Here is a 20,174-nt window from a genome sequence, read left to right on the forward strand (position 1 = left end):
TTAGTTTAAGGTTTAAGAAAATAATTACAATCTTAATCCTTCAGTGCTCATAAGCAATTTTAATATAACTTTTGTTGAATTTGATAACAAACAACTTTAACAGTAATGTTCATTTTGATCAACAAGGTCGTTTGAAATACAACACTCTTAAATTCAATTGGGACCTCAACCCTGTGAACCTGGGAGATATCTGTATGCGCCCAAAAAGTAACTCATTTGTGCCACAACGTAATTGCGCCAATACTTCTTTTGCGCCACCTAATTTTCTAAACTATAGGTATCATTTGCGCCAATAAATTAATCATCTAATTGCGCCAATTTTATTTATTTTTATTTATATAACAACTAAATGGTTGACTTCCCTTTTCCTTTATCCGGGCTAAGGACCGACAGTTCATGCAACTTTCGACAAGTCAGGAAAACATTTTCTTGTAACAAGCTTCTGATTTTGACGGCAACAGACAAAATACTAAGGGAATATAAGTCCATTCTTAAAGTCATGTATAGTATAAAGTTGTTTGAAATATTTTGGACAAAATTTATATACCATCAGCAAAAAATTCCTCTGACATTGTACACAAAAATTTTAAACAAGCCTCCCATATGCATCCTAATAAAATATCCTGCTTTCTGGATCGTTACACTATACAAAGACATCATCTTTATTTGTAACAACACCAATATCATACAATATTCTGTGAAATTCTGCATGATTTTTAAGTTGACACGGATGCATTTTACTTCTCTCTCTATAAGTTGACTGACGCACATATTTTAAATCTTTCTTTTCTAAACTTTCTTCTTCAAATTTGAAGAGCTCTGAATTTATTATTTTTGAAGGTCGCTCTGACAATATATCGGTTGCTTTTTTTTTTCAGACATTTTGAATTGTGAAAAAATATTCTATTACTAAACAATTTATTTTTGGTGAGTTTTCTTAAATTTGAAATGAGTGTTCAGTTTAATCTCAAGCGGATAGGTTAATTATAGTACATGTATAATATAGGTAAAACATGTACAGGTATGATATAGGTAAAAAAAATATTTACAGGTAAATGTGGCGCAATTTCATTTCATTTATTGGCGCAATTAATACCATAAAAATAAAAGAGTGGTGCAATTAAGGTAAACGGACAGAAAGTCACAGGACAAAAAGTCACAGGACATAAAGTCACAAATTTGGTAGGACAAAAAGTCACAGGACAAAAAGTCACAAATAATCTGTTGACAATTATTTGAATATATAAGAAAAATATCTTGAAATATTTACTTTTTAATACAGATATTCATATTAAAGTGTATGAAATGTGTCATTATACTTGAAAAATTAAGATTTATTTAATTTTAATCATGCAAAGGGTATATTTCTTGGCACAATGAAGCCATTTAAGTGCAAAGCCACGGTGACATTTTGGTTTTTTAACAATTATTTGATCATCTTTAATATTTTTATGATAAAGTTTGTTTACAATGTTGGTTTATATATAATAGTTATAAAAAAATACAAAAATATTTTTGTGGAAATAAGTGTTTTTTATTCAAAGAAAATATTCAGAAAAAATTAATTGTGACTTTTTGTCCTGTGACTTTTTGTCCGTGACTTTTTGTCTGTGACTTTTTGTCCTGTGACTTTCTGTCCTACATTCGCAATTAATACCTTTTTAAAACTGCCATTGGCGCAAATTGATTCTGCCCGTGTACCTTATGTTATCATAAATATGTCAATATATAAACATGGCTTCGTTTACAAAGAGGAGTGTCATATATTAGAAAACATATTTTGCAGATCATAAGAATTTTGGAATTGTCCTTGGATAAAGCTACTAGTATCCTGTTTATACTGTTACTGTTAGTAGGAACCATTCTAGTAACTGTGTTCTGTGCGGCACAGGTAAGTTACCGATATGTTATTAGAATTGCTTATAAGATTGCTGAATTTAAATAAATACTGTAAACCATCTAGATTTTGGCATTGATTTATTCACAGTTAATCTTACCTGAGTTATACACCTTATCGCTATTTGTCCGCCATTGCTGGAAATCACACAGGTTCCCGTAAAATTTTGACGTCATAAAACAAAATGTCTGACGCCACAATGGAAAAGTGATTGTTGTTGACGTCAAAAGTTCAAGCGGACGGGTCAGCCGGGAATAGCGATAAGGTGTATTGATGCAGGTTTCCCCTGGATCTATTTTCTTTTGTTGTCTGATCAATTATAATCTTCATATCTCTATCTTAATTTTAGTGTACATTGTTATAACAGTCATTAGCAACATTTACTTTTTAAAAGAAACTGTACAATTGCAATATAGATCAGGAAATCATCATATTCAACTTCTGGGGACTACACAGGATTCATCTTCATAAGTTTATCAGGTTCTTCCTGTCTAATTGAATGATAAAGGCTTAAGTCAGATGATTTTCTTTTCAACATTTCATAACAACATTTTTTGTTTCCTAAACCATTGTTAAATATTGAGATGGAAATCTATGCTCCAAACATATGCTTGTTAAAATGTACCCACTTTAAAATATTATCTATATTTCTAAATTGAAAAAATTCTTAAGGTGAAGCTATTTAACCTGACAAGTTTTTTAAACAATACCATCAACTACTTACGGTAATTAATAAATCCATTGTTGTCGATAGATATATAAAAATACAATATTATTATTAATATCTATCAAAATTGTTATGTGTGATGAATTGTAGGTGAAATCCCAGTATTGTTTTGTCAGAGAAACGTGAAAAATATAAACAAGATGGACAATGAACCGTTGTATTTCTTTTGCCATAATATTTTTTTTTGTAAAACATTAAAATGGCAAGAGTCAGCAGAAACCCTGTGATGTAAGCCTCTTCTTATCTATTTTTTAGGTTCAACAAGAAAGCATGCACCTGGCACAAATGACAAGTAATTTATTCAACAACACTCTTCATCCTGAAATCACAAGGTAATATTAGCAATTATATGTTGAATGATCATTATTGAAAACTAAGTCTCAGCCTTTGAATATTGTGATGGTTCACTAAAAAAAATGTAGCCTTTCATATCTTTAGCAGTCCATATAATTTCATTTGTCAATAAAACATGTATAGATGGCACCACTTTAAATGGATAATACGTTTTCATAATTTGTCTTCTTCTTCAGTATGATTATGTTCAAAATATTTGAGCTTACCTGTAAAACATAACAAATGCATGAACAATTTCTACTAATTATAAATCTTACAGAAATAATATGTCATTGAATGCATATCAGTAAGTGTGAATATACACCAACTTATATATCCTATCACTATCCATTTGAAAATATATTATTTACAATTCAAAATGTATAATATCCCATCACTATCTATTTGAAAATATAGCAACTACAAACTAAAAAAAATCAAAATATTCCATTTCATTTTTTGTACTAATACTATTCTTATAAAGATTTTTTATTTGTATTTACATGAGATTGTTTATAAAATGCATTCAATTATTAGAGAGAACATTGTTGAATGCCATACGGTGACATGTGGTTGTTAATATCTGTGTCATTTGGTCTCTTGTGGAGAGTTGTCCCATTGGCAACGATTAATATATTTCCGAAATTTCAAATTGAAAATGACAAACAAAACTTGCTGTGGAGGAATTTATAAGTTTATTATATTGTCCATATATAGAAGTTTCTTATGCTTTTCACTTTTGCACAGATATGAAATTGTTACACAATTACGATAATTGCTATGTATACAGCTTTACAGAACTTTTTAAATTTCCACCATGGGAGGACATTTCACATTCATTTTCCTATTAAATGTTTCACTCATGATAGAACATATTTGACATTACAGGTGAAAAGTTATTGTCTTTTGGGGGTCATGGGTGAAAATTTAAGTGCATTTATAAAAAATGATAAAAAAATGTGAAGTTCTTCAAGTCTATAAATTTTGTAAATGTTTTATTGTTACTTATACACTGCTTAATATATGAGTTTGATTCTATATATTTTTTTCAATTAAAAAGGTTCAGTAGTTCAGGTCATTAATATAGTCTTGTGTTGGGTACAAATGGTGCAAATGTATTCTAACGTCATTCATAGTTAAAACTGACAATAGAATTGCACAAATGGATAAAAAGTAAACATTTTTCTTGTGTAGTTAGGTTGCTGTTTCATTTGCATATTTGACCTTTGATTCATACCCTTATACACAAGTGAATGAACTAGTTTTTAAGATTAGTTTGAGTTCCATACCACAAATCTTATTCTTGGAGGAGCAAAAGGTATAAAAGAACAGATGATGCACTTATTTTAAAAGATAATTTATTGTCCATACATATACATTCCAGCAGTTTTATTTTATATTCAAGATACTATATATAAAGTAAATCATATCTTAATGTCTCCATAACAATAATGAACACAGTCATCAGTTTTGAAAACAATTAACAAGAGATTTCCATATGGAAATTAGATTTGTGTAAACATACAATGAAATGTTCATGAGGCCGTAAGAAAAATGTCCCTAGATGTTATACCATGTTTTATGATTAAAGCTGGTTGCCTGATGGAGAAGAAATGCAAAAAGCTATGGACTCAATGGTAGGGAATGCTTATCTGTATGGAAGGAACTGGATAGCATCTAAGGTAAGCTATTGACTCGATGGTAGGGAATGCTTATCTATATGGAAGGAACTGGATAGCATCTAAGGTAAGCTATGGAATTGATGGTAGGGAATGCTTATCTATATGGAAGGAACTGGATAGCATCTAAGGTAAGCTATGGACTCAATGGTAGGGAATGCTTATCTGCATTGAAGGAACTGGATAGCATCTAAGGTAAGCTATGGACTCGATGGTAGGGAATGCTTATCTGTATGGAAGGAACTGGATAGCATCTAAGGTAAGCTATGGACTCGATTGTAGGGAATGCTTATCTATATGGAAGGAACTGGATAGCATTTAAGGTGGGAATTTGTAAAAATTTATCTTGCTATTGCAAAGCATACGAGTTTAAAGGGAATTCTGAACAAACTTGTTCAGTTATAAACAAAGAAAACTTTTTCAGGTTTTTGTTCCTAACGTATTAAGTTAAATTCAAATCTTTTATATAGTTAAATATTTAGCTTGTTAATTGTAAAGATTGAAATAGCCAGCTGTATGCTGCACTCAATTTTCCAGAGATTCAGATAAAAGATCACTCAATTACAAATGTATTTGTGTCGGTTCCATTGTATTAATGTAAAATTAAACACCACAGCTTACGACCATAAATATCTGTATCAGTTTCTAAAAGTTACCAATAGTGCTTTTTTAAACATTTTTTAGCTGAAATATAAGATATTAGTGCATCATTAATTTAGAAATAAAATAAAAAAATATCTGTAAATATAACAGGACCAGTATTTATATTTTAGGTTCGTGACCTTGTAGATGGTGAAAAAGCCTCAAGTAATAATACACAGTTAGAGAACCAAGTGTTGGAAGTATGGGACAACTTGTATGAGAACTGGCTGGCCAGGGTATGTATTTATAACATTGTTCAGGTTATACATTGTATATCAACTGTTTTGAAGCTGTTTTCAGTCTTGAATTTTGATAATTCTAATTACTGTCTTAAAAAATTATGAATTTCTACAATTATTTATTTGAGTTTGCTCCTGTACTTACTTCAGAATAGTTGGTGAATTTAGATTTACTTAAATTATTTACTTTTGTAATAATGGTCCAAATAAGGGTTATGGACATATGATATCAGAGTTCAATGGAGGAAGATATATAATCAATTATACAGAAGAATGGAAGAAGAGGGTGTTGTGATTATTTTTATCCTTCGATAAATTAGTCTACTATGAAAGACTGTGATTAATATGTTCTATGTTGTATGTTCATAAATGACCATATCACTGTAGTTTTTCTCTGGTAAATCTTTGCCATAAATTTTTTACTCAATAAATAATTCAATATTTGAAAAACTTAATAGTCACTGCTTTTCTACATTTGTACAAATATTTATTTATAGTTTGATGTAAGATTATGAAATTGGTGTGCAGATATACATAGAGTTTTGTAAATATTTCGAATGATCTTTAGATCAGCAAGTATAAACTTTGTGCAAGTACAAAAAATGTACCAATTAAAAAATTTAGCAAGGTGTTTGTCTGTATAAACATGATGATGTGCAGCTCTCATCTAAATATTTTTGAAACTTTCTTGTCTTCAATCTTTTATTCTCACAAATATGTTTCATAGTATGATTTTTGTCATATTTGTAGCAAATTCAATTTTTCTTATCTTTTAACCAGTTATTTTTATGGATGTAATTTGCATGTGTGTATGCCTAGTTTGCATTAGCTTTATGGTTGGTTGTTACAGGTTTATATCATAATGTTATTAGAATCCATTGATAGTGTGTTCAGTCTAAAATCCCCATGTTTTAGATTATGCTACATATTTTTATGCATTATTTATCTTAATATTAGGGAATGATCTATTAAGTTATTTTTGATGTATTTTTATTTTAGAATAGCTCAAATGTAAGTTTGAAATATATCTTGTGGTGATTTTGTCTATATGGATTTTCTTAGCTTTTACTGCAAAAGTATTAGTTTACGTATAGCCTTGATAATAATTTAAATCTTTTGTTTGTTATCAAATTAGCATTGATTTATCTTTAAAAGTAAAAACAAAATACCTTTAGTGTTCTACAAATTTGTATTTCATTTCCACATTTAGTTTCCTTTCTATGATTCTTTAACTCATATGTAATTTATTTGAATAGATTGGGGATTTTTTTTGCACACATATTTTAAATTCTACAAATATGTATGTAAGAATTAAAATATAACTTGTATATTAATTATACCCCACGCAACGAAGTTGCGTAGGGTATAATGTTTTTGACCCGTCCGTCCGTCAGTCGTACCGTCCGTCAGTCCGTCCGTCAGTCCTGTTTCTTGTCATCGCAACTCCTCTTAAACCACACAACAGAATTTCACGAAACCTTTTCAGATAATAAGGATATACTATGTAGTTGTGCATATCGACGGGAAATTGCGATTCAATTTTTTTTCTAAGAGTTACGCCCCTTTGAACTTATTTACTTTAATGTACTACTGCAACAGTTTGTCATCGCAACTCCTCTCAAACCACACAACAGAATTTCACGAAACCTTTTCAGATAATAAGGACATACTATGTAGTTGTGCATATCGACAGGAAATTGCGATTCAATTTTTTTTCTAGGAGTTACGCCCCTTTGAACTTATTTACTTTAATGTACTACTGCAACAGTTTGTCATCACAACTCCTCTCAAACCACACAACAGAATTTCACGAAATATTTTTATATGAAAAGGACATATTATGACATGTGCATATCGACAGGAAATTATGATTCAATTTTATTTCTAGGAGTTACGCCCCTTTGAACTTATTTGCTTCAATGTACAACTGCAACAGTTTGTCATCGCAACTCCTCTGAAACTACATAACAGAATTTCATGAAACCTTTTCAGATAATAAGGACATACTATGTAGATGTGCATATCGACAGGAAATCACGATTCAATTTTTTTTCTAGGAGTTGCACCTCTTTGAACTTATTTGCTTTAAGGTACTACTTCAACAGTTTGTCATCTCAACTCCTCTGAAACCACACAACAGAATTTCATGAAATTTTGTAGATAATAAGGACATACTATGTAGATTTGTACATTGACAGGAAATTATTATTCAGTATTTTTTCTTATACAATTTTTTTTTCTTATACTTAGTTAATTTCTCCAATGACAATGTGGGGACGTGGGGTATGTGAGCGTGCTCACTAAGGTTCTTTAATTCAGGCTAAAATTAGTATATGTCATGGGTGTTTAAAATGATGATTCCAACAAAATGAATTTCTTTAAAGTACACCTTTCATTTCAACCCGTTCTGTGGTCTTGTTTCATAGAGAGCAAATATTTCAAAACCAACCATTAACCTTGAAAGTAGAAGGGAAGAAAATTGTTTAAGCTGAATTTCATGTTTGTCTTGTATGATAGGTATGTAACAGACTTCCCTCCCTTTGGTTACTCTACTTAGTGGATGTAGAAAATACTTTAAGGTGTTATCCAAAATCTTAAAAACAATGTTACAAAAAGCTGTCACCATACAGTTTTTGAGTTGTAGCATAGACCTTTCCTTGTCTAATCTTAGTTTTTACTGATTAACATGAAAATCAAATGATGAAATGAAATACTAATATGCTGTGGAAATGAACTATTAAATTTTTTTCATTTTTTTATGGAAATAAAATGAACATTCTTACAATATTTTAAATATGTGAAAAAAATGTATACTTTGTTGCAGTACTTGATGTTTAGCTTCAATGTAGTGAAATTGTATTATTTATTAAAGTTTAACTGTTTAGTCACAATATAGAGGCTAATTTCCTAATGCTTGTAGATTAAAAGACTTTGGTTGGCTTGCTTGCTTTATATGTAAAAATGTTTGCTCAAGCATTGTGTTTTAGGATGACATATGCAAACACTAAAGTATGCACAATTGGGTGTTCCTAACCCCAGGATCACATCCAATCAAATTTAAATATAAAGTATACAGGTTTTAATTGGCCTATATATTATTTGCAGATGTCAATCTTGATTACAATGCATGAGCAAATATTTATTCAAACATGGTAAGCATGCCAACCAAAGACTTAATCTAAAAGTATTAGGAAATTAGCTCTAACTACAAACACTTATAAATAGTTGTAGATATTTGTAACTTGGTAGTTGTAGGTAGTTGCATGTATCTTCATATATCTATATTTATAATGGCTCTAACTTTGTCCTTATATATGATAACAGATTTCCTATACAAGACTTTGGTTATGGCGAGCGGTAAGATTTGAAAGTTTGTGGTGAGATGTGGTGAAAACATCATGTCCAGTGTGTAGTGTAGTATTCTTAATCTTTCTTTTCTTCATGTCTAAAACACTTGTCATTATTAGCACTTTATACAGCTGTGACCTGTCTAAATAATAATCTGTCATTTCTGTTCTTTAAAGAAGACTTTGTAATTTAAAGTATATATATAGAGCCATAGAAGATCATGTTTTAACATTCATTATTAATCTCATTGCTCTTTAAGTTCATACTTTATTTGTTCTGTTTAATTGTTTTGATTCAAGCTTCCCTGATGAGTCCTTTTGACAACAAAAAGCCTGTCTGTCACTCAAATTTTAATCCCGATATCTATGATGAGATTATTGCTTGGGGTTAATATAGTATCCATTCCAGAATGTTCCCACAAACACTTTTATATTGAAGAAATTAAAAAGAAATGAAAAATAAAAAATAAAAAGATTTTGATATAGTAATAAAATGTTTAATATGTATATGAAAATGAGACAGGACAGACATTTTGGTAAATTAAATCAAATCAAAATATTATGGCATGGCATTGGTATAAATTGATACCATTAAGAATAAAAAAAAATTATGAACTGTTATTTACTACCAACACTGGACAAGGATGTATGATGGTAATGGGGAATAATTTAACGTTGGAGAGTATTCTTCAATATCATTTTTTATATATAAACAAGAAGAGCTTAATCTATTTGAAGAATTGATTGGTAGACAAGGGCAGAATGAAGCAATGTATTCCAAGATAGATTTGTTTAGATAACAGGTTATGTAATTGTTTATACCAAGACAAAGTGAAGGATATTTATAGTTGATCAGAAACATACTAATAGTGCTACCTCTCTGAAAATGAAAGAAGAAACTCCTCCCTTACAGTTTATTATTAATTCTAGTATGACGTTCTTCTTTAGCTTTGGGTACAAAGCCATGTTCTAATTCGAATAGAACATGGGCTGCACGTGACTGTTGTCACAATTGAAATTGCAACGTCAGATGAATTTTAAACAACGCCAGAGATCAAAATGGACATTTCTGTTGGTGTTGCTCGCTAGGAAATTACATAAAAACATTCTAAAAGTAATTTTAAATGTTTCTGTTCTTTTTTTATTGATAAACTGTTGATTTTTCTATGAGGTTTTTGTTCATCAAATCTAAATGGCGACATTTTGAGCAACTACTATAGGTCCGCTTCGAAGTACAAAAGTTCAAAATAGTCCTATTAGAATCGAAATAGTTCTATCATGCCATGCTCTATGCTCATTTTAACATGGGTAGGCATTATATTTGTAAACATTTTATACCTCGCTAACGCTAGGTATTAAGATATTAACAAATATAATGCCTACCAATGTTAAAATGAGCATAGAGCATGGTATTAAAGAATTATTTCTTAATTATTACATATTTTTAACACTTAGCTGTGAGATTTTATAGCCCTACCACTCATTGGCAGGGTTGCCTTGATATAACCTTTTTGTGCTGATGCTGTGTAAAGCAATCAATCAAGCTCATTGGCGGGGACACTTAGGGATACTTATATCTGCACTTTCATCTTTTCAACTGGTCACTTCATCATTGTCAAATCAACAGTTCTCAGGACTTTTTTTATAATTGATATTTAGCAGATTTTTTCTGCATAGATGTACAATGATTTTATGTTTCTTTTTTTATGTACTACTTTTCACTGAATTTAGGTTCTTAAACCAACAATATTTTATTAACAGTGTACATCACTTATTTTGCTATGCCTGTCCAATTCCACTTGGTAGCATATGGTAGTATTTGAAAAAATCTGTACATGAAATATTGATATATGGAAGGGTTAAATGTTGTGTAGTTTCAGTTCAGTAATATTTGTATTTTGATGGTACAAAATGTACCAAAGAATCAACTACTAAATAAAATCAATATGCCAGCAACCTTCATGTAAAAGGAAAAAAAACATTTTCAAAATAGTAATTTTTTTTACAGATACCTTCATCAATACTTTTTTAAACACTCAAGTGGAACAAAATCTTATGATTTATGAAAATAGTTGACGCCAGCATACCATTGATTGTTAAGTTATGTCCCTTAGCTAATATTAACAGTAACATGATTGTGTTTTACAGAATACTAGTAGTGACACACAGGAGATTACAACTGGGTCCCAGGTTTTTCCAGCAGACTTCATGAATCTACAATCACTATGGGAATTTGTTACCAATGGTGACCGTTTCAATCTTGGACAAGTTATTCCTTTTGTCAAGGAAAATATTGGTACTTTTATGTCCGTGAGTTAAATTTCAACACTTTTATCTTTTTAAGATTGATAAACCAATGAACTGAAAGCTTGTCAATTTTCATTTTGTCATATTCATCAAATTTGTCCTTTTTTGCTGAATCTGTTTTGAATGGAAACATTATATTATAACTATGAGTAGGTACACTATAAAATATTATTACATGTAAACTGAAAAGCTTTCTTCACTATTTTGTAAACGGGTTGCTGTCTCAATGTTTATATCCCACATAATTTGTTTATATGAATAGAAATAGAAGACATTAAAAAGAACCCAGATACTGCGTATTTTTGCTAATAATCGCAACAAAATTCCTCCAAAACGGATACTTTTTTTGTTATTGACTCACGAAAACGTGTATTCAGGAAATAAGAGTTCATAACATAAGACACATTAATGTAATAAGCCATTTTGGCTATCAGACAGATGATGTTGGTTGATATTTTATTACATCAGGTCTATATACAGGGTTTAAAACAGAATACAAATCATGGGTAGCAAAGAGATGTCAGTAATTCTCAATGGACATGAAGGATGTGTCGTGTTCAACATTTCAACAGTTTGGATTTTGTGTGTGTGTTTTTTTCTTTTGAGAAACTATGATGTTTTAGCAAACATGGTCAGCAAAATAGATCTATTAATAAGTCAACATAGCTGAAATGGTTAATTAACCTCAGAACTATCATGGATACCCTTGGAAATATAAATGATATAGAAAATTTACATTATAAGCTCTCTTGCCAACATTTCTCTTGAGAACAAATTGTATCAAATGATGATTAGATTCTCTATATCAATATTGTTTATAATATTGCAAATACCTCCAATTTTATGTGTGAAAAGAAATTCAAGTTTTTTAATTTTGCAAAATATAATTTTCTCAATAATAAAACCTTCCCGTATATGTAATGTTTTCTTGTTTTCTATATTGTAGGTATTGGAATCAATATGGTTAGTCCTGAAAGGTAACATGAACCTGGTATTTAACCTTTTAACAGCTACTTTGTCACTGGTTTTTGGAGGAGGAACTGCAATACTCAATTTCGTACTGTCTTCTGTATGTATTAACACATTACAAATTTTTCATATTTCTAATTTAAAAGTATGTTATATATTTGTGTTTTCTACCACTAATTAGATACATATAGAATAACCATACATTGTCTCGAAATATCAATGTTTATTTGTACAAGGCTTAGAAACAGGAAGAAAGCGAGGCTGTGCCGAGCATTTCTACCTGTTTGGAGCCGAGTACAAATAATATTGATATTTCGAGACAATGTATGGTTATTCTTTATATACTGCAACTCTTATAACTGTTCTAAATGTAGTATTTCGGGTAAAAACCATCCCATTTTAATTTGGAGCGGACAACGTTAAATTTCTGTGAACCTGTATGTTTTATTGACGTCATAAATAAAACTCTATGGACATGCATTGTTAAAGTTATAAACAAGGCAATATACGGTCAGTGACTGTATATTACATATAGAATAACCATACATTGTCTCAAAATATCAATGTTATTTGTACATTTCTACCTGTTTCGAGTCGAGTACAAATAACATTGATATTTCGAGACAATGTATGGTTATTCTTTTTATACTTCAACTGTTATAAGTGTTCTAAATGAAGTATTTAGGGTAAAAATCATCATTTCTTAATTTTGAGAGGAAGACATAAAATTTCCTCGAACCTGTATGTTTTATTGACGTCATAAATAATACTCTACGGAAACATATTGCCAACCGCATAAACAAGGTGATATACGGTCAGTGACTGTATATCACATATGAATATACGGTCAATGCAATTTGACTGCTCAAATAGCACAGCTGCAGTATATATATATGAATAAACAGTCAATGCAATTTGACTGCTCAAATAGCACAGCTGCAGTATATATATGAATATACAGTCAATGCAATTTGACTGCTCAAATAGCACAGATGCAGTATATATTAACTATAAAGAACTTTTAGATTACCTTCAGTTAGCACTTATTTTTGCATATTGACCCACATCACAACTCTTTAAGAAGATGGATTAACTTTTTTTATGCACACACAAATTGCAATGAAGTTATGTTCCATACAAAATAAAGCTAAGAATAGCATTTCATGCCTTAGTGACTTGTAAGACCATATAAAAATTGATTTAGATGCAGTTATAAATACAAACAATTTGTTCATAAAAATCTGAAATACTAATTTGACATAATAAAAGCATCATTGAAAAAAATATATTACCAAACTATGGTAAATTGCACACAAATGAACCATATCTACTTTTGTGGATCATACACAATGCCATCAAAGATGGCTGATAACAAATAACTGAAGTAAACATCTGCATTTCAATTTTTTTTAAATAGGCCATTTTCCTTACAACCCTTTTCTACCTGCTGGCATCAAGTGGAGATCAGTATAAACCAGTAGAATGGTTTTCTAGTATCAGTGTAACACACCAAGGAAACAGTTTTGGACAAGCTGTACAAGAAGCAGTAGGGTAAGTTATATTAAAAGAATGTATAAATTCTTCTGAAAGGGAGATATTTGTGTTACATATATCTGATTGTGTTTTAGTTAACAGCTTATTGCCTATTACAATAATGCTACCATAACAATAATTATTGTAACATGACTTCTGACAAACTACATTATCCACACTAATAATACTTCACTGTTTGTTTACATATGTATACTTGTCCTGAAGACACCAACCTTGATGGGGAAACATGTCAACAAATGAAACAATTAAAATGCTGTAATTTAAGAGTTTTGTTGTCTTTAATGTTGGTTATTGCTTACCGGTACTTTTTCAAAGAAAACTGTGAATACCTCATGACGACCACTTATTTTTACTCTACTACACAACTACTACCTCAGGTTTTGAATCACCTTATATAATTACAAAGAATGATAATGTTAATTCTTAAATCAGTTATGTTTCTGTCCTATCTATGATAGTATCATCTGTAGCGGTACACTTTTTTCACCTTTATGCATTTGTCTGTCAGTTCTACACTCCCACTTCAGCTTAAGTTTTTCTAAATTACCATGGAGCTTTGATCACATAAACTTAAAACAGAGTTTCTGTTTAAGTGCCAAAAAAATTGAAACTTTTTTTTCTTGTGCTTTACTAAACAGTCCTTTCCAGTTGATTTATTTTAGACTCTTGCTCTATCCACAAAGTCTACTTATACTATTAGATGTTTTTTGCTAGGAAAAATAATCCAGCAAACAATAATTTCAAATTGGCCATATAATAATTTTGATAAATAGGCTTTGAAAATAAATTTGGTCCATAAATAATTCTGTTGAAACCTATTTGTTTATTGGTGTGTCATGGTATCAGTGAATATGTATTCTTGTTATAACTATATTTTATAGATATTTATGTGAATTTTTTGCTTCTATTTTAGTGGTGTGTTCATGGCTTCATTAAAAATGGCAGTGTTCTATGGTCTGTACACATGGTTAACACATTCAGTCTTTGGTGTGAATATTGTCTTCATACCATCAGGTAAGCTGATTTGTTTTAATTAAATTCACCATGAAATTTGGTATCAAGCATTATTCGAGCATGCTATGTAGTTTAATTTATTGTCATATCTACGGCTTAATAACTTTCTGTTAACTGTATTCCTATAGAGGGAGTATTATTAGTGGTCAATAGCACCTGCAGTGTTCAGCTAGGATTTGAAAATAGAGGGGCGCGTTTTTAAAAAGCGCACTTTAGCGCGTTCTCACTAAAAAAAATCAAATACTTTATGTTACCACATAAAGACATATTTTTAGCAAGCATGTAGCTAAGTTAAATAGCTATTATATACAAGTTTAAAAATCATTTATTTAGAACATATAACATCTATAAGTTAAAATCAAACTGATAGCAACAATAGACATTACTATATTCATTTCTCTTTCAGAACTATAGATTTTTTCAAAGAAGAGTTCAAATGCAAATAAATAAACAACAATGACAAATCTTCTGTTTTTCTTTTTGAAGAAGGTTGTCACACATTGATCAAGATTTTTTTCAAATTTAGTTTCATCACAGTTTAATTTTACAGTTAATATTTTTGTTAATGTCTGTGTTTTCAAGTTTGCCCTAGCTGCCTGTGACTTGTCTTTATCAATTTGACCTGAGAGAATATTTTCTCCACCTCTGCTGTACTGAGTGGTTGTACATTGTACATGTTATATTGCAACACTGAATAGTTTTGCAACAAGAGGGTACATAGATAATAGGTTTTTATCCTAATGACAAGGTGAATGAAATAGCTCTAGCAGACTAGATAAGGAATGATCTGTAAGTTCTGCTGATGACACAAGAGCTATAAAGTCCTGTTACTGAATAAGGAGAGTTTCAGGGTCCATGTCAAATGTATTTGCCAGAGCTTCTATCTCTATATAACCATACATTGTTTCACTGTTGTCTGTTCAATTCAACAAGCATCTCCGTATATTTCATGTTGAGCGAATCTAATAAAATCAATAAGTTTGTCAAAACGGATTTCAATCACAGGCACTTGTTCATTGGAAGACCCCCTATCAACGTATATTTACGGAAATATACGTTGATAGGGGGTCTTCAATGGATAGAAACAAGTGCCTGTGATTTCAATCAGAAAATTGATACAAAAATCGGACTTTCGAGAGCTCTGTAATCGGCACAATAATAAATTGATTCAATTTCGTAAGTTTATTATCAATTCAACAAGCATCTCCGTTTACTTCATGTTGATCGTATTTAATAATATCAATATTAAAGTAAGTCAAAACGGATTTCAATTTAAGAAAAAATGATATAAAATCGGACTTTCGAGTGCTCCGTAATCGGCAGAATTTACAATAGAAGAACAATTGCGATATCTGAAAGAAACCTTTCTTCTTCTCGATTTTTCATAAAGGTAAAGAATTAAATTATTTTTTTACTTTTGATGGTCATTATTCTTGAAACAAGAAGTTATAGACTGGCAAGTCTTTGATATTTTCTTCGTCATTTCCGATTTGGTCAATTTTTCTTTTTTGCGTCGGCATTTTGCGTGTTGACCTATTGGAATGATTCTTTTTAAATGGAACGTTATTTTATAAATAACAAATACAATAGAAATGAACACTGTTCTGCCGTTCACATTTATTTTATAAATTCTATTTTGCATCGTCAGGTGTTAAAATAATCAATTCATTTAACTTCGATGTTTGGTGCTTCAGGGCAAAGGGATTAGACAGGGTCGTAAATTTCACCTGATTAAGTAATTGACTCTAATCAAATAGGTGATTATATACAGGTAACAGGGCGCTTAAAAAAGGCAGAGGGGTGCAAAATTTCGGGGGCGGGGCGCGGCGCCCCTCCATTTCATGCTAGCTGTAACACTGACCTGGTTCAACTAGTTACATATCTGTATTTTTAATTTACTTTTATATTATGTTTGAAAATTATATTGTAATTATTCTGCTCAATTTTGGGTGTCCAGGAGTGGCAAATAAAATATTTGTTTGTTTGTTTGTTTGTTTTTTATTATTATGTTTTGCATTGAGTATTTTTCTATTGTTTTGTTTTCAGCTCTTGCAGCAATATTTGCAGCAGTGCCATTTCTTGGAACATATTGGGCTGCAATTCCAGCTGTCCTTGAACTGTGGCTAGTAAAAGGTCAAGGAGTATTATCTATATTACTGTTTGTACTTCACATGTTACCAACATATGTTGTAGATACTACAATACTCAGTGAAATTAAAGGGTAAGATCTCTAAGATTGATCGAATACATTGGAAATAAGGCAACACTCAGTGAATTAAACGGGTTTTAACATCCTATAAATACTATATTCATGGCCAAAATGTAATGTTGGTTCTTATAAATAAAGCTCTACAAATTTACTATCCAAATATAAAATAAAATATGTCTGACCATAGGGCCATGGTCATAGATTTGCTGTAGAAAATGTTACAAATGTTTCAGTCATTTCATCACTGTACAAATGTAATCAAGATTTGCTTTTATTATTATATTAACAGTCATCTTTAACAATTTATATTCTTGAATAGATATAAAGAAGATGTGATATGAGTGCCAATGAGACAACTCTCCATCCAAGTCACAATCTGTAAAAGTAAACCATTATTGGTCAAAGTACGGTCTTTAAAAAAGAGCTTTGGCTCACACTGAACAGCAAGCTATAAAGGGCCCCAAAAATTACTTGTGTAAAACCCTGCAACAGGAAAACCAACGGTCAACTCTATAAATAAAAAAAAAGAGAATGGAGATACACTTATGAACCACATAAAAAAAAAAAAACACTGAACATCAAGTTCCTGACTTCGAAAAAGTTGCAAATAAATGCAGCGGGTTTAAATGGTTTAGTAGGTACCAACCTTCACTCTTACCTGAAACAATAGTGTAACATCACAACATAGAAAGAAGTCTGAAAAGTCCATTAAGCACTAAATGAACAGCACCTGGTATATGATATATTCTGTTTTCAGAGGTCATCCATACATAACTGGTCTTGCCATTGCTGGTGGTATATTTTGGTTGGGACTCGAAGGTGCTATAATTGGTCCCATACTTCTTTGTTGCCTTATTGTAGCCATTAATGTATACAGCAACATGTTACAGCCTGACACCCCTACAGCTGGTAAGTAGGATAGAATGGTCCACTATTTTAAGAAAGGTGAAGGAAAATGCTTACTTGGCATATCTTGACTCTATATTTAAGAATGATATTAGGTAATAGTTTTGATACAATGGTTTCGCATTATTTGGATATGTAAACGAAGACTGTTTTAAACTCATTATGAGTTTTAATGTTTTAATTTTGCATGACAGATATTTTGCTAAAGTAATAGCTTTGCTTTATATATTTGTTGGTTTTTTTTTTTAATTAATTTAGGTTTGCATGCTTGTTATAATTTTTTAAAAAGATGTTTGACTTGATTTTCTTGTTATGTGTAAAACAATGCACTTATGCTAAAAATCACACATTACCACATTGAATAACATGAAGACTAAGGAAACACTGGAAAACATGTGATTATTTAAATTTTCTTAGTTTATATTAAAAATCATAAATTTAGGATTTTATGAAAAAAAATATCATTTTAAAACTTGCATTAGGCCTAAAAAAAATACAAAACTATTAAGTTTTGTAAAAAAAAGCGTTAAGTACTTAACTAATCGCTAAAAGCATAATAAACTTTGTTAATATGAATGGGTGTGCTTGTGTTTATGAGATGAAAGAATGATGTAGACTACAGTCTTGATCTAATTAATGAGTAGAGATCTCTCTGTGAATAACAATATCTGATTAAATAACGTAGCTGTTGTTACTATAATTAGGCTATAACACACAAGAACCAAGAGTACACAGAGTAAGCCTTCCATCATTGTTTCAGAGGTATGTTACAAGTTATCTCCCTTACAATTTAAATTTCTCTATATACATGTAGTAAAATACTCTGTTTAGTACAACAAAAGCATTCCTCAATTTTTTATTGCAAAATTATAAAGGAGTATATGTAGTGTGTACTAATGATGTCACAATAAATATGATGTCATGAAAAAGACCTTTCTATGTGTTTTAGTGAAAAATAATATCAACTCACCCATCAAAGACAAAAGGTATGATGGTTAAATCTGTCTGTCTGTCAATCAACATAGCATTTAACTTGTAATGTGTAAAAAAAGAGTTTTTTCTCTTTAAGCAATAACAATCACTTATTTTTGTGCATACTGATGATGGTGCATGATATTTGTAATGTTGTCAAAAGGAAAATAGCAAGGGACACAAAAGCGTATTTTTAGCTCACCTGGCCCGAAGTGAGCTTTTCTCATCACTTGGCGTCCGTCGTCCGTCCTCCTCTGAAACTACTGGGCTAATTTCAACCAAACTTGGTCACAATCATCATTGGGGTATCTAGTTAAAAAATTGTGTCCGGTGACCCGGCCAACCAACCAAGATGGCCGCCATGGCTAAAAATAGAACATAGGGGTAAAATGCAGTTTTTGGCTTATAACTCAAAAACCAAAGCATCTAGAGCAAATCTGACAGGGGTAAAACTGTTTATCAGGTCAAGATCTATCTGCCCTGAAATTTTCAGACAAATCGGACAACCCGTTGTTGGGTTGCTGCCCCTGAATTAGTTATTTTATGGAAATTTTGCAGTTTTTGCTTATTATCTTGAATATTATTATAGATAGAGATAAACTGTAAACAGCAATAATGTTCATCAAAGTAAGATTTGCAAATAAGTCAACATGACCGAAATGGTCAATTGACCACTTTAGGAGTTATTGCCCTTTATAGTCAATTTTTAACCATTTTTCGTAAATCTTAGTAATCTTTTACAAAAATCTTCTCCTCTGAAACTACTGGGCCAAATTTATCCAAACTTGGCCACAATTATCTTTGGAGTATTTTGTTTAAAAAATGTGTCCGGTGACCCGGCCAACCAACCAAGATGGCCGCCACAGCTAAAAATAGAACATAGGGGTAAAATGCAGTTTTTGGCTTATAACTTAAAAACCAAAGCATTTAGAGCAAATCTGACATTGGTAAAATTGTTTATCAGGTCAAGATCTATCTACCCTGAAATTTTCAGATGAATCTGACAACCTGTTGTTGGGTTGCTGCCCCTGAATTGGTAATTTTAAGGAAATTTTGCTGTTTTTGGTTATTATCTTGTATATTATTATAGATAGAGATAAACTGTAAACAGCCATTATGTTCAACAAAGTAAGATTTACAAATAAGTCAACATGACCGAAATGGTCAGTTGACCCCTTTAGGAGTTATTGCTCTTTATAGTCAATTTTTAACCATTTTTCGTAAATCTTAGTAATCTTTTACAAAAATCTTCTCCTCTGAAACTACTGGGCTAAATTAATCCAAACTTATCCACAATCATCTTTGGGGTATCTAGTTTAAAAAATGTGTCCGATGACCTGGCCATTCAACCAAGATGGCCACCATGGCTAAAAATAGAA

At 30.9% G+C, this 20,174-nt stretch overlaps 1 protein-coding gene across 4 annotated transcripts in view; it reads left to right on the forward strand.

The window, feature by feature from the left end:
- Nucleotides 1-20,174, forward strand: part of LOC139512864 (transmembrane protein 245-like) — a 34,102-nt gene that overhangs the window by 5,788 nt on the left and 8,140 nt on the right. The window contains exons 6-17 of one of the 4 annotated variants that reach the window (XM_071300800.1): nucleotides 1,787-1,891; nucleotides 2,880-2,956; nucleotides 4,549-4,639; nucleotides 5,410-5,514; nucleotides 8,842-8,874; nucleotides 11,013-11,174; nucleotides 12,118-12,240; nucleotides 13,558-13,691; nucleotides 14,608-14,708; nucleotides 16,755-16,929; nucleotides 17,675-17,826; nucleotides 18,528-18,585. In XM_071300800.1, the coding sequence (XP_071156901.1) occupies nucleotides 1,787-1,891; nucleotides 2,880-2,956; nucleotides 4,549-4,639; nucleotides 5,410-5,514; nucleotides 8,842-8,874; nucleotides 11,013-11,174; nucleotides 12,118-12,240; nucleotides 13,558-13,691; nucleotides 14,608-14,708; nucleotides 16,755-16,929; nucleotides 17,675-17,826; nucleotides 18,528-18,585 (1,316 nt within the window). The remainder of the gene's footprint in view (nucleotides 1-1,786; nucleotides 1,892-2,879; nucleotides 2,957-4,548; nucleotides 4,640-5,409; nucleotides 5,515-8,841; nucleotides 8,875-11,012; nucleotides 11,175-12,117; nucleotides 12,241-13,557; nucleotides 13,692-14,607; nucleotides 14,709-16,754; nucleotides 16,930-17,674; nucleotides 17,827-18,527; nucleotides 18,586-20,174) is intronic. The other 3 variants (XM_071300802.1, XM_071300801.1, XM_071300803.1) reach the window with 3 other exon arrangements.

The sequence above is a fragment of the Mytilus edulis genome, chromosome 2 (genome assembly GCF_963676685.1).
Source record: "Mytilus edulis chromosome 2, xbMytEdul2.2, whole genome shotgun sequence".
NCBI lineage: Eukaryota > Metazoa > Mollusca > Bivalvia > Mytilida > Mytilidae > Mytilus > Mytilus edulis.